We start from the raw sequence: 14,942 nt of genomic DNA, 5'->3' as shown, positions 1-14,942 counted from the left end.
CATTGCGCATGCGTAATACATTTTGAGAGGGGTGATAAAAGAATCTCTCTATAGTATAACTACTATTAAATAATAAGCTCAAGTGTATGAAACGCCTTCTTTTACCCGATCATGGACTGTCCAAAAGGATTATTATGATTTTAGAAGTTGATGTTATTTGATGGTTATTTGAATGGATTTCATTTATAGAACTCATATTACCGTGCATAATATTGTTTTTTTTTTTTCATACAAAGACATTTGATTTACGCATCAAAGCCCCCTTCCTTAACTCTGACCATATCCCTACAGCACTGGTCCAATGTAGGTTGGTTGAGGACTCCTGCATATTTAGATGTATTTCTAGATGTGTAAGTTCACATTAGTCACGGTTGGGATTTAAAACCCATCTCTATCAAGAAAAGCTGGTTGGTTACCCAACGAAAGTCGTAAGCGGTTATTGACCATCTTTAAAATGAAAATGAAAACCACGGTGGATTATTGTCGGACCATCGTCGGACCAAGCGGACTTCTTTCAGTAAGCGCAGTTTTGGAGTAGTCCCAACCAAAATCTATTCTGTGATTTAAAAAAAAAGTTAAAGGTTTCCATTTTTTCCGACAGGTAGCGCTGCTTGTCGCGTCTTTGTGACGTCACAATATTGATTGCAAGAAAATCGTCTTTTAGACGCCATCTTAAATAAAAGTGATATAAGTTTTGGTAGCGTAGAATATAGTTAAAATCTAAAGTAATCCTATTTTAGAAGTTAGAATTTGAGCTTAGTTATTTTTAATTTTGTATATCCAAGTGTAACGGACCAAGGTACATATTTATTTTGATTTAGTTGTTTCATGTAAAGAGAATATTCCGTTTGTTATTACTCTTCCCCTAGTTTTATCTCGGTATAATACCGTTATTTAGATTTTGCCTACAACTCTCTACAAGTGAAATTCACTTATCAGGATTTACAAGTGATCGTATCAAGAATTACAAGTGATCGATCCAGCCTTTGTACGGATGTAACACGTCAATAAAGACCTCAGAGGGCAGGGCTTTTATTGTCGTAATGTTCTGTGAAAGTGTTCGATAATTTAGTGATTTATACTGATTGGGAGTTATTTCAACGTGATATAAGTTACATACTACACCAATTATAACTGTAAAGTAGCGGAGGTTTACTTTACTGAGTAGTTATCGGTGTTACAAGAAGTAGTGGTGAGAGTGGTGCATAGTAATCGTTCTCTGGTGATTGGCTTTGTGAAACAGTGTTACGTGACGTGATTGCAGTTGTTGGTCGGAGCGAGGTGTCCTCCTGATGGTGTGTACATCGCAGCATGTCTGCACTCTCGACGCCGGGCGGCGGAGGCACTACGGCGCAGACCAAGCCGACGTCCGGCAAACAAAAGTACCAGAAGTTGGACATCAATAGCTTGTACTGCGCCAACAGGGTATGTATTTCACATATTTGCTTCAACTCTGACTTGCATTTTGCTCTGGTAGCAGTGGTACACTTTCTAACACATCAGTATTTTAGTACCTACTTCTATTCGCAAATTGGAGCATTTGATTGCAATTACTGTAGCATTTACTGAAAGCAAGTACTTTTAGTAAATTTATCAGAAATTAGGTATATCCCACGGAATGCAAACTTTCAAAATGTTGGTACCTATACAAATTGCGCCCTGGTATTTTGGAAGACACATTAACATTGATTTAAATAATCTTCAGCCTCTTGTGCTGTGTTGCATGCTGTAGAAATTAAAATCCCATAACTATTGATTTTAATACCAAAGAAGTACATAGCTTACAAAGTTATGATTCTGTCTGTGAAAATAGTATTTGTTATATGAATGCACTGTTTGCTTGCCTCATAATAATTGAAAAGCTATTAGTATAATAATCATTTCATAATCTATTCACAGTTGTAAACACTTTACATACTTCTTTGTTATGAAGGTTCATTGACCTACCTGTCTAACAACTGCAATAAGTATATTTTTGTTTATTATCAGTTTCTACAACAAAGTCCAAATGGAACACAATATTATGTTTACAATTAATAAAAGGTGCTTCTTATATTTGAAATATTATAACAATTAATGTTGATTCAGGTATCTCATACACTTTTAATACCAATTTCAGAATGAAAACTCCGAGCCATCATCAGTAAAGTCTCAACTAAGCCGTAAACATGGAATGCAAAGTCTTGGAAAAGTACCTTCAGCTAGACGACCACCTGCTAACTTACCTTCTTTAAAAACTGAGACAGGACAGGATCCTAACGCTAAGTAAGTAAAACTGCAATTATACAATAAGCTAATTTGTGCATCCAAAGCGTACAGCACCAAATACATATCAGTATTAAATAAAGTTATCCTATATATTTTTTCAATATTATTTATGTACTGATCTCTACATATATTAATTTGTTTAGATAAGGCTGCCCACTAGCTTATTGTGTATAAGTTACTTTAGGTAGTAAATCCGGGAGAGTACCAATATTACCAAGAATTTCTGACTATGATAAATGCAGCAATGGAAGTTACATTCTACAACACATTGATGATATTTCAGCTCTATCTCTGCAACTCCTGCGTCGGCTCCGGCACCGGCAGCAACATGCAACTCACAGACTGGTGTAAGTGTATTTTAATTATTCATCATATTCTAAACATAATTTAAGAAAGAAATTCAGCTTTGTATTCCTTTGCCACCCTGAGATGTGAGTGATATTGTAATTTTTCTTTTGATAAAATCTTCAGTCACATAAAACTTTTAAGATAGAATTTACAAATGTGTTAAAAAATTATAATATTAAATAGTACCACTGATAATAAGTGGGTGTAGCAATGTATCACAGCCATAGCCTAATGCCCAATGCAGTACATTTTAATTTAGTTTTCCCATGCATGCTAGCCATGTATTGGGAATACTATACTCAACAACAATAATCCACCATGAATATTTAACTAAGCAATGACACACCTTGTAAATGTTTGCCATTGAGCCAGCCCTTTGTTATGCAGAAGTTAAAATACATATTCATTGTTAACTCCATAATATTTCATCTGTGTTACTATTCATATGAAAATAAGCAGCATGTGTTAAACACTGTTAGATACATGATTTTGGACAGTTAGTAACCTAAATAAGATAACTGAGCACAAAATAGTGCTATTGCATTGTTATAATGGCTAAAGGAAGCGTTGGTTTAAACAGGCCAAAAAATATCTTTTTCAAGTAAAAACTGAAACACACGCACTCACGCCTTGTACTAATGTACTCCCTTGCGGGGTAGGCAGAGGTGCATTGCTGCACCCACTTTTCGCCAGAGTGTTATGTTAGTCCCAATGTAATAGGGGGCGGGCCTATTGCCATTTTACGGGCACATCCAAGCCCTGAGAACAAATATCTGTGTTTAAACAAATATCTGCCTCAGCCGGGAATCGAACCCGGGACCATCGGCTCAGTAGTCAGGGTCACTAACCACTACGCCATTCAGTCGTAAAAACTGCTTGATGTAAAGTATGCAGCAGCAACTTTGCTTTAACCCTAGAGAATAACATGTTTGAGGCGAGGCAAAAATCTGACTAGCTCATCCTTTCACAATGATGATAAGCCCTAAATCGACACATAGAAAAGAAAGTTTAAGTGCATAGTAATGTATTGTTCTTATTTTTATTAGCCGACATCACTGAGCAGCAATGCGGGTGCGGGCGCGGGGGGCGGCTGGGTGCCGCTACCCCCTCCTTCCTCCCCCCACTTCCGCACAGAGTTCCCGTCGCTGGAGGCCGCGGCGCAACCCTCACACCGCTCCGGCGACCACGCCACATCACAGCCACAGCTAAGACCACAAAGTGAGTTTGTTAATGCAATTAATTAGTGTTATAAGTTTCTTGCATCGTCCAGTGGTTTCAAATGGATGGAATCTTTGTGATTTGCTTACTAAACCATAGTTACACATTGGTTTTGTTCACTATTATATCAGAAGTATATATCATATTTAACATCACTAGATACATGCAGTGGTGTGACTTCACTTCATCCATCTTCCCAAGAAAGCTGCCAAAACTTTTCCCTCTTTCTGCAATATATTGGTAACATTATCATGACATTGCAGCGGAAGGCAGCTGGACGTCCGGTGGCACGGCCGGGGCGCGCGGCGAGGCGCCCCCCGCCGCCGCGCCCGCCGCTTCACCCGCCTCGCAGCAGCCGCCCGCCTTCCGAGCCATTCTTCCTTCCTTCGTGAGTGCTTGTCATTTGTTTAGATGTCTACCCAGTGTGGAGAGTATGAAGCCTCTGTTCTTTTAAAGTTACGTGTAAAGTTGAATGTGTGTGTTTAAATCGCCAATGAAGTGATTGGTATGTGACTTTATATTTTCAAAAAGTATAAAAGTGTATGCAGTTTATTATTATGGGCTGCGGGCAACATTAATATCCAAACTAAATATGATGAATTTAATTCCAGTTGATGAAAGGTAGCGGCGGCGGCGGGATAGGGCTGGGCACGCTGGGCACCCTGCGGGACAGTCGGCCTGCGGGCGGCGGCGGCGGCGGCGGAGGGGCGAGGGCCCCGCCCGCGCGCGCCCCGCCCCCGCCCCGCGCCGTCGAGGTGCTCACTACCCGCCCCATCCTGCGGGACGAACAGATCTCGTCGCTAGACGATATATCGCGCGACGCCGGCTGGGCTCAGCACGATGATATTGACTATGAGTGAGTACCCTTCGTCAAGTAGCATGATTTGATTATTAATGCTTAAATCTTCATTGTGAGATGTTTTCGAAAACCCTAAAGTACTTGAAACTATAAATAAACCATTGACTAACATAAAATAAAAAATTCCAGCCAAAAGTTGGACTTTTCCGACGGTGAGTCATCGGCCCCCTCCGGCAAAGGCGGCAAGGGGAGCAACCGCGCCAGCATGGACAAGGAGCGGTCCGAGTCCAAGCTGGACGAGGAGCAGATCTGGGCCGAGCGCAGGCAGAAGCAGAGCAACGAGGTGGCGGCGGCCGTGGCGCGCGCCAGGCAGCGCAAGGAGGACGAGCAGCGCCGCCAGCGCGAGCCCGAGCGCTACGAGCGGGACCGGCCCGACAACCGAGACAGGCAAGACAACAGGGACAGCCGGGACCGACCCGACAACCGGGACAACCGCGACCGGCAAGATAACAGGGATACCCGCGAGCGACCCGACAACCGGGACGCTCGCGACAGGCAAGACAACAGGGACAGTCGGGACAGCCGCGAGCGACCCGACAACCGGGATATGCGCGACCGACCCGACAACAGGGACAGGGAGCGCCAGGACAACCGGGACCGGGAGCGGCAGGACAACCGAGACCGCGAGCGCCCCGAGCGGGACGGCCGCGGCCGCGACCCGCGCGACCGCCAGGACACCAGGGAGCGCCAGGACACAAGAGAACGCCAGGACAACAGGGAGCGTCCAGATGCTAGGGAGCGCCAAGATACGAGGGAGCGTCAAGACACTAGAGAGCGTCAAGACACTAGAGAGCGTCAGGATACCAGAGAGCGTCAGGACACGAGAGAGCGCCAAGACAATGTCGATAAGGACCGCGACCGCCCCGACAGGGACCGGTTCGACCGCGACCGCGCCGACCGAGACAAGGCGGACCGCGACTTCCGGGACCGCGACCGCGACTACAACCGCGATCGCGAGCCACAGAACGCGGCGTTCTCCAAGTCGTTCCAGAACAACATTCCGCCGCGCTTCCTGAAGCAGCAGCAGAGCCGCGGGGAGGAGCCGCCGCACGCCGGCAACAAGGGCTGGGCCTTCTCCGCCAAGCCCGCGCCGCGCCGCGCCGAGCCGCCGCCATACAACGCGCCCCGCCACGCGCCGCACAACGGACGACGATCATACTCCAGGTAACAACTATGCCGTCACATCAGCAGTTTCATTTTATTCACTGATGTTATTTGTATATTTTATTTGTCTTTCAAAATTTTTATTCTAACTGTTTCCATTTCAGGGACTACTCAGACCGAGAGGATGATTTCAGACGAGAAAAGGAGGGCTCCGGTCCACAGTGGCGAAACGAAATGCAGGATTATGAACGTCAAAGTTCGAAAGATTCATACAAGGATTATGATTACAAGGACCGGAGGAGTGATTCCGACAGGAAATCTATTGATAGCTCAACCGAGCACAGCAGTAGGACATCCGCTGCCGATAAATTAAGCGAAGTATTTGAAAGGAAGAGCATAGGCTTGGTAGAGCCGTTTGCTAATGCAGATTCTACCACGCAGCAATCCTCGGAACGCAGACACAGCCCGCCCTCCATTGCGTCTCGAAATTCAGCCGAAAGAGACTACAGCCAAGCGTCCTGGGCTGAGGCATCTCTGGAGGAACAAACAGGTTACACGCATCAGAAACCTGAAAAAGTAACACCTCAGAAGCAAGATAATAAGGATCATCACGAGAGTGCGCGACCGGAGAGCGAGGTGAGCAAGCGCGCCGCGCACCCGCCGGCCGCCGCGCCCGCCCCGCCCGCGCACCACGCCGCCCCTGCACAGCCCGCCCCCGCCCACCACCCCGCCCCCGCGCACCACGCCGCGCACGCGCTGTCCGCGCCCTTCGGCGCCGACCCGCAGCCGCTCGTCAGCAAGTACCAGGGCAGCCAGCCCGCGCCGCACAACTACGCCGCCGCCGCCCAACCCTCTTCACAATCTCAAACTAACACCTCTTCTAGTCTCTCTCAGACTTCTTCTTTCTGTGATAACCAAACTATGTCTAAGCCGACTAATCAACCTATCGCTAAACCTATTCTTCAAAATGAAATCTCTACTAACCACCAACTACAAAAGCAACCTTCACCTGAGCAGCTACCTCAGCACACTGCCAAGCCAATTTTCTCATCTCAAAAATCGGACAAAGACATGTCGGAAGCGGAATCCGTTGCGTCGAAATCGAGCGCCGACGCGGTGACCAAGGTCAATGACAAGATAAACGCAGAATCTCTACACGGTAATGTCGATACTCAAAAGAGACCCAGTATTCCGGTAGAGGAAAAGCGGGTCGAGCGACTCGGTAACGAGCCCTTCAACAAAATGCCAGGAAAGGAGCCCGTGGAACGGAAATCCAGCGGGTCCGGATCCGAGAAGAAAGGGCGCGGCTACGGCAGCGGCGGCGGCTACGCGGTGTACAACAACCGCGGCTGGGGCCGGGAGTCGCGCGGCCGCCGCTCGCACCGCTCCTCGCGCTCCAACAACCGCGCCAGCGAGTCCGACGGCTCCACGGACGGGGCGGGCGGGGCGGAGCGCGCAGCCCGGCGCCGCGCCCCGCGCTCCCCGCGCGCCCCCGACCAGCCGCCGCCCGCGCACGACGCGCAGGAGACGCGCGAGCCCTTCGCGCCGCGCGGCCAGCCCTCGCGCCGCGGCCGGGGCGGCTTCCAGGGCGCCAACCGCCCGCCCGCGCCCGCCAAGAGAGTCACTGGCTACGGACCTCCCAACACAAAGAGCCCCTTCAGTCAAGCACATAGGGCCACTAAGGACGGTGAGGATCCTATTAAAGAGGGTGGTCAAATGGATGACAAAACGAAAGCTAACAAACAGCGCACCGGCTCTTCTACCGCTAGAGGCGACGGGGGGCGAGGGCGGGACCGCCGGGCGCGCGGGGCCGGGACTGTGCCCAGCGGGGAGGACGAGAACTGGGAGACCACGTCGGAGCATTCGGAGGGCGGCGGCGCGCGCCGGCCGGGCGGGGGCAGGCCGCGACCGCAGGGGCCGCGCCCGCCGCGACAGAACAACAGAAATGTTCAAGGTGGAAAGAAAGATAATCAACCGGATGGTAATCGAACTGCCGAGGTTACAGAGGCTATGTCTGATCTTAAGTTAGCTGGTAAAAAGGAAGACGAAGTGGCCGATGATGGTTTCCAAGAAGTTAGAAATAAGAAAACACCCAAGGACGCTCGAGGTCCGCCGGCGAAAGAAGAAAATAACCATGGCCAAAAGCCTAGATCTCATTCTAACCAGGGTGGCGGTCGTAACGGTTCCTCTTCTAGAAACACGAATGATAAGCCACGCGGTTCTGCACCGGCGTCCAACAAGCCGGGCGCGCAGTACGAGCGGCCGCGCCAGCCCAACCTGCCGCCGCGCTTCGCCAAGCAGCGGCAGAAGCAGCAGATGGGCCTGACCAGCGGGTTCGGCCCCGACACGGGCGCCGCGCCGCCGCCGCCGCCCGTCAACGCCTGGGATAAACCCATCTCCCAGTCGCTCCGAGGCAACGTCGAGGAGCCTCCGGTGGAGAACACCGAAGTTAAATCAGCTCCGTGCAGTCAACGCAGCACGCCGCCCGAGGTGCCCAGTGAAGTGAGCAAGCCTGCCAGCACGTGCGCCGCCGCCGCCGCTGCCGACAAGACCGGTGTACTTGACGGATCCACACCTCCCGTGGAGACCATCATATTTGAGAATACTAACTACAAGACAGCCCCTCCGGCGGAAGCACTCAAGCAGAAATACCAACCGACCGCGAATGCGGCCAAGCCGGCAGTGGAGGAGGTGCCCGCCGAGGTGGAGGCGAGGCCGATGACGTTCAACGGTGACGTGAGGGCGCTGCCGCCGCGCACCATACAGGAGCTGATCGATACCAGCCGGCCGATGGGCGACGGCGAGGGCCTCGGCTTGCAGATGTCGTTCGAGTCCGCCCAGAAAGCCGAAGACTCGTCCGACATGAAGCTGGACTTCGCGTTCGACTCGGACCTCGGGCAGCTGACGGAGGACAAGGCGGGCAAGGCGCTGGGGCTGCCGCGCGGCGCGCACCTGAGCACGTCCAGCACCATCTCGCCGCTGGCCGCCGACCTCAACCTGAAGATCGCCAGCGTGAAGAAGGTGTGGGAGATGCCGGCCGTGGCCGAGAGCGGCGAGGAGCTGCAGTTCGCCGGCTTCGAGGAGGGCGGCGCGGAGGCGGGCGCGCCGCCCAACGTGTGCAAGGTGAAGCCCACGCAGCAGCTGCAGTCGCCGCCGCCGCAGCACTACAACCACGTGAGCTACCAGGGCGGCTACGGGCCGCTGTCCGTGCCGTCGCCGCCCGCCGTGCTGTTCAACAGCTCGCAGCAGCTGCTGTCCTCGTCGCAGCAGGGCTCGCTGTACGGCGCCTTCCTGGACCAGAGCCGCGGCCAGTTCGGCGGCTTCCCGCCCACGCCCTACGGCGCCGGCTCGGCCGCGCCCTACAACTACCAGCCGCCGCCGGACATGTTCCAGAGCCATCCCAACCAATACCGAATGGTAAGTTTGAAAAATTACATCTTTTCTTTTAGCGTTTTAACTTGCTGTGTAACAATATCATAATACACCAGCTTGTATTATATTTTTTAAATGGTATTGGCCAAACACTGTATGACATAGTTTGTAATATGAATGTGTTGTTTATTCGTAGGCGGCAGCGGGAGGCGGGGCCGCGTTCGGGCAGTCGGGCCAGCTGGCCAACAGCCCCAGCACGATGCTGATCTCCAGCACGTCCAACTCGCTCATGTCGGCCACCGTCAAGCCCTCGTCGCAACAAATCGGTGCTATTGGTGAGTACCTTTTTTATCATAATTCTTAAGAAGTTTTGTGCTTATAAAATTTTGTTTTGACTAAGCAACGAATTAATCATCCTAAAATCGTTACCGTTTTGCTTCTTTCGTATCAATGCCCGAATGCCCCTCTGTGAAATCGAATCTTAACCAGAACTCTGCCACTCCTCACTCTAAATCCTTTACCCAGCAATCAATACATCAACAAACACATAAAAATTGCAGGCAGCAAAGGCGGCGGCCTAGGCGGAGTGGGCGGGGTCGGCGGCGTGGGCGGCGTCAACACGTACCAGCAGCAATACCTCGGCTACTCGGGCCCTGTGGGCGAGGCGCAGTACTCCCTCCAGGGGTTGTTACCGCGGCCCGCGCCGCCGGCCAACAGCTACTACTCGCCGTACCAGCCGCCCGCCGCGCCCGCGCCCACCTACCCGCTGCAGTTCACGCAGCCCGCGCAGTCGGGGGCCTTCGGGTCGCAGTTCCTGTCGTCCCAGCTGCAGGTCGCCGCCGCCGTGCAGCAGATGCAGGTGAGATCAACGTGCTTGATTGAAAAAAAACTAGGATTTCCCGCCGCACAGTTTAAATGTATTTTTTTGTAAAAACTAAACTTACTCTGTTGTTCGAAATCATATTCTAACTAATACCAATGACCGATAATATTCTTGATCATGAAATTCATATAAAGTCTGGATAGTACTCTATATAAATCAAGAATCTAATATAATTCTAAATGGAGGCCATCTACAATTCTTCATTAACTAATTATAAGAGAGGCTTCGGAGCGCGTCCTCACCGAAATAGACGATACCACGCTGTTTTCACACATTTCATCCTTATTCTGCACCTCCCTTGACACTCCACCTGCGCACTGGTCAGATAAATGATTTCCACACATAACTTCACAATCTTTTTCACATTACCAACAACATCGTCTAACCCTTCTCCCATCCTTGCAGCAACAGTACCGGCAGCCGCTGCAGCAGCAGTACGCGCCGCAGCCGCGCCCGCCGCCGCAGCAGCAGCTCAAGAGCCCGCTGCACGAGCACGCCAACGGGTTCGCGCCGCTCTGTGAGAGCGCCTCGCCCACGCCCAAGGGGCCCAAGGTAGGATTCATATGTAATTATATCTTAGAATAGATCCCGAGACGGTCTACCAGTGAACGTGACTTTAACGAAGAGACCGTACAATCAATCAATGCAATAATTAATGTAGCAGAGTTAATTTGAAGCCAAAAAAAAACATACAGTTTTTTCTTAGCGTTCAACGTTATAATCGTTTGTTGTTGGCTTTATAAAGCACGGAGTTGATCGAATCGTTACGATATCGTTGGACTGACAGTCCGAAATGTAGTCATTGCCTCTAAATATCGCTACGATGCATTCGTTGTTTCGTTGATGAAGTGTTAGTGCTTGATAGTAGAAAGAAATTGTCTCAAAGGACACATGTCAATAATCTCTATATTTTGTCTACAGACTGGCAAAGGCCCCCACTCGCCGCCGCACAAGTACTCGCACCCGCCGCCGCAGCACCTGCACCAGCACCACCAGCAGCAGCAGCACCACCAGCAGCAGCAGCACCACCAGCAACAGCAGCAGCAGCATCATCAGCAGCAGATGCAGGTAACAGCAACCCAACCCAATAGCAACCCAATACCTTACCTTCTGCCGGCGCCTGTCAGCACGCGCACGGTAGCGGCTTATAGCCCACCGGTTTAGGGTGGTGTAGTGTTTCTGATCTAATCGCCTTCTTAGTGTGAGTCCCCCTATCGACGACATCCCAAAGGAACTGTCTTAAAAAAAGTCTGTTCGTTTGGGTCCTTTGATCCTTTGACGCAACTCAGCACAATACCCTTATTAGTCATAAATGTTGTAGAAACTATTATGTTTTCTTTATTATTTTTATAGCTTTTACTATTATCCACCCTACTTACAATCCAATTTTCGTCCGCAGCAAATGGTGAACATGAGCAACAACAACCGCGGCGGCAATACCGCGGGCATGCGCGCCGGCGGGCTGTCGGCGCCGCGCTACCCGTCGCCCATCCAGCGGCCTCACGCGCCGGCGCCGCTGTACCGCGCCGCGCCGCCCGCGCGCCACCACCACGCCGCGCCGCCGCGCGTGTCGCCCTCGCCCTACTACCATCACCAGCGCAGTTAGTATTGCACTGTGTTACTGTAGCTACTTAAATATTTGTCTCCAATACAGACATCGGACAGCCTAGTACCACTTAGTTATTGAGTGGGACATAATAACATGCTACAACAGGTGATTTCATTGTTACAGACGGAGGCGCCCCCGAGCGCGTGGAGACAGCAGAGGCTGCGCCGGCGGCGGGCGAGCCGGCGGACGAGGCGGCCCCGGCGCCCGAGCCCGCCGCCGCCGACGCCAAGACCGAGTGAGCGCCCACTGCGCACCGCCTGGAGATTACCCAAGACAAGTCGACGTACCGAGCGTCGCTCATTTAGGTTTTCGGTATTTTAAGTCGTAAATTATGGAAGTGATTTTAAGATTATTATAAGTTTATACGGATCGGAGTGCGATATATCTTCGATTAGTATCATTGAAACTAGCCAGTAGTGCGAGGAGCGTGTGTTGGCGACACGCATAGAGACTGTATTTAGCGGTGTGACTTTATTTATCGATGCGTGAGTCTGGTTACGGCGACGGCGCCCGGCGCGCCCGCCGCGCTCCCTCCGGCCGCGGCCGCACCGCGCAGGCGCACGGGAGGCGCTCCGTTTGTTTGTATGTAAATATATTGATCCGACAGCTGTGTTTGACTGTCTACTTGACTGTTATATTTAAGTATAAACGCAAACGGTCGGCGGCCTCGCTACAATCGAATTTTGTATCGCGAGATGATACGTCGAAGTAAATGATACTGCCTTGAGCCCTCTCACTAGTGAATACATAGCTTGGGACTTCGCAAAATGAATGTCAATGCAATATAAATAAAAGTAATTAATTGGAGCTGTAGTAAACTGAATGGCGCACAGCGTCTGCTGACCGGCGCGCGTTAGCGCTCCATGTATCATAATCAATTATTATATGCGAATAAAATTATTATGACCGAACTCAGTTTTGTGTTTTCTTAACTATATTATAAGTAAAAAAAATACAGTCATCAAAAAGATAATAACCCACCCTCAACGCAAACGTAGGTAGAAGAAAGAGAAATCAAATTACATTTTATCGATGCGCTGGTGTACGTATCTCTTTGCTGACTGTACCTAAGATCAATAGGCCTCCCTAAAATGCTACCTCAGTGATGCAACACAAGTCAGCCATACATCATAAATTATAATAGTAGCCGAGGCATTCACATAATGGTGCTGTCGAAGACTCAGAGGTAGGTATTTCCGACAATTTGGTCGATAAGAAACAAAACGATTTGGTCTATATCATAGACTTACCCCCTTATTCATAGAAAAGTTACAATACGTTTTAACTAATAAACTGTTTTGTCCCTCTCTGTCAAAGAACAAATTGTACCTTGTCGGAGAGGGACAAAACAGTTTATTAGTTAAAACGTTCTGTAATTTCTCTATGAATAAGGGGGTAAGTATATACTAGCGTAGTATATACTAAGTCTATGGTATATATATGAAACACAACGCATATCTCCCACGGCACTAGGTATATACCTACCTACCGTACAGCGTACATCCCTGGCGATGCAGCCGGGTCCTCCTGTTTCGCCTGAAATCTGAACTGACCCACCTATCTACGAATATTATACCATGTATATGTATAGTATGATACATAAATAATAGGTACTCGAATAAAATTTCGTATATAAGGTATTTTACACACCTCAGATGTTTATGTATAAAGGCACGGATCATACTAGGGTGGATGCAACAGAGAGAGTTGTTGAGTAACTTGTGTTGGATCGTTGCCAAGTCGAACCCTGCGAGGGTCAGCTAGCGTCGCGACCCACTGGCGCCCCCAAACTCCGTCTATTTGTCGAATAACAGCAAATAACAGTTTTATTATGAGATAAACAGGATACGGATAGTACGGTTTTCTGCAAGTAAAACGGTATATAGGTACTAATGTGCATAATATTATATACCTACCACTTGCTTTATTTCCTAGAGAATGAAGCTTGTTATGTCCTCGAGAGAACACTTGTATTATTAGGTAATTTTACGATTTAAGTTGAAACATAAATTTATACATTTTATAACCTATCCACACTTTAGATCCGTGACATTTACTGTGGGAGGGAGGTTTTGTGAGGGACCACCTTATTTTATTATGGAACTAGCTGTTCCCGCGCGCTTCGCTTCGCCTTAAAAAGTTATCCCGTGGGAATTCCGGGATAAAAAGTAGCCTATGTTCTTTCCCAGGGTCTAGAACATATGTATACCAAATTTCATTCAAATCCGTTCAGTAGTTTTGGCGTGAAAGAGTAACAGACAGACAGACACAGATGCTTTCGCATTTATAATATTAGTTAGGATGTAACCCTTGACAACAGTCACAACAGTGCGTAATGTAGACTACATCACAGTGTAGCCGTAGCCTTTTGTAGCATAAATAAATAACAGGTATAAATTCTAGATAACATTGTATTATTTTTATCGCGCCAGTTCGGAATGAATATTGTAATACACGAATATGTGCTGGCATTCCGTAGGCGCCGTGGCTTAGTTGGTTAAAGCGCCTGTCTAGTAAACAGGAGATCACGAGTTCGAATCTCGTCGGGGCCTATAGTCGAGTAGTTATTTTTTTTTAATGATGCTTCCTACCTTTAAGACTAATTTTAATTGGCTACCTCCCTTTGTTATCTTTTAATGCAATTAATTGATTAGCTAGCTAGTCACGTAAGCGGCATCAACCTTTAATTAGAAATCGAGAAGCGTATTAATCGGAAACTGTTTTAGCAAGCATACCTTCCTACTTTAATCTACGGTATTGGATTACGTACTTACACTGGGAAGGTTACATTGCAATGCAGTATGCACAAAGGAAGGCGAGGTCAACAGCCAGACGGGGTAGCGACTCGATCTCGCGTAGGTCCCTTTGTTCCTTCCTCTACTAGCTGGCTGTTCGTTTACCCCAACATAAACAAGGACTCAAAACTAATACCTATTATTGAGGTTCTCGCTGAAAACTTGTGAAAATCTATAAAATGCTGTCCTTGTTCAACTGACTGGTTCGAGTTGAACGAACTTTCATGTAGCAGTCCAGTGTTTAGTTGAGTAAGGACGTAGGACAAAGGAGGTCTATGACCGATGCGCTGTTCGCTTTCCCTTGCAGGTTCATAGATAGAGGTATCTTTTGTACATCTTATAATTTTCAGGGATCAGTAAGACTATCAGGGTCAGAGGCACTACCTTATACCTACTATTATTGTAAACTATAATAATACCTGTATAAAATCATAGAATAACGAGTACTAGTAGTTACTTGTTATTCTATGATATAAAATGTATGAT

General features: G+C 48.8%; 1 protein-coding gene and 1 non-coding gene across 2 annotated transcripts; both read left to right on the top strand.

The window, feature by feature from the left end:
* The first annotated feature begins 625 nt into the window (after window positions 1-625).
* On the top strand, window positions 626-12,576 carry LOC105393031 (trithorax group protein osa). The gene is made up of 15 exons (XM_048625714.1): window positions 626-799; window positions 1,265-1,425; window positions 2,120-2,265; window positions 2,552-2,615; window positions 3,663-3,834; window positions 4,098-4,222; window positions 4,446-4,690; window positions 4,823-5,857; window positions 5,962-9,214; window positions 9,366-9,504; window positions 9,730-10,028; window positions 10,458-10,604; window positions 10,974-11,120; window positions 11,452-11,653; window positions 11,785-12,576. Exons 2-15 carry the CDS (start codon window positions 1,312-1,314, stop codon window positions 11,898-11,900), a joined length of 6,204 nt encoding a protein of 2,067 aa, XP_048481671.1. The 5' UTR covers window positions 626-799; window positions 1,265-1,311; the 3' UTR covers window positions 11,901-12,576.
* A 1,563-nt stretch (window positions 12,577-14,139) lies between these two features.
* Window positions 14,140-14,213, top strand: Trnat-agu. Its single transcript has one exon. It is a non-coding gene; the product is annotated as a tRNA-Thr (tRNA).
* The last annotated feature ends 729 nt before the right edge of the window (window positions 14,214-14,942 follow it).

Source organism: Plutella xylostella, chromosome 15 (assembly GCF_932276165.1).
Source record: "Plutella xylostella chromosome 15, ilPluXylo3.1, whole genome shotgun sequence".
Classification (NCBI taxonomy): Eukaryota; Metazoa; Arthropoda; class Insecta; order Lepidoptera; family Plutellidae; genus Plutella; species Plutella xylostella.
The sequence above is the reverse complement of the archived record's forward strand: the minus strand, read 5'-3'. Positions and strand labels throughout refer to the sequence as shown.

Coding starts and splice junctions, on each gene's coding strand:
- LOC105393031 (XM_048625714.1), top strand. CDS start 1,312: ATGTCTGCACTCTCGACGCCGGGCGGCGGAGGCACTACGGCGCAGACC. Junction 4,223..4,445: donor GAGCCATTCTTCCTTCCTTC/GTGAGTGCTTGT, acceptor ATTTAATTCCAG/TTGATGAAAGGTAGCGGCGG. Junction 10,605..10,973: donor CCACGCCCAAGGGGCCCAAG/GTAGGATTCATA, acceptor TTTTGTCTACAG/ACTGGCAAAGGCCCCCACTC.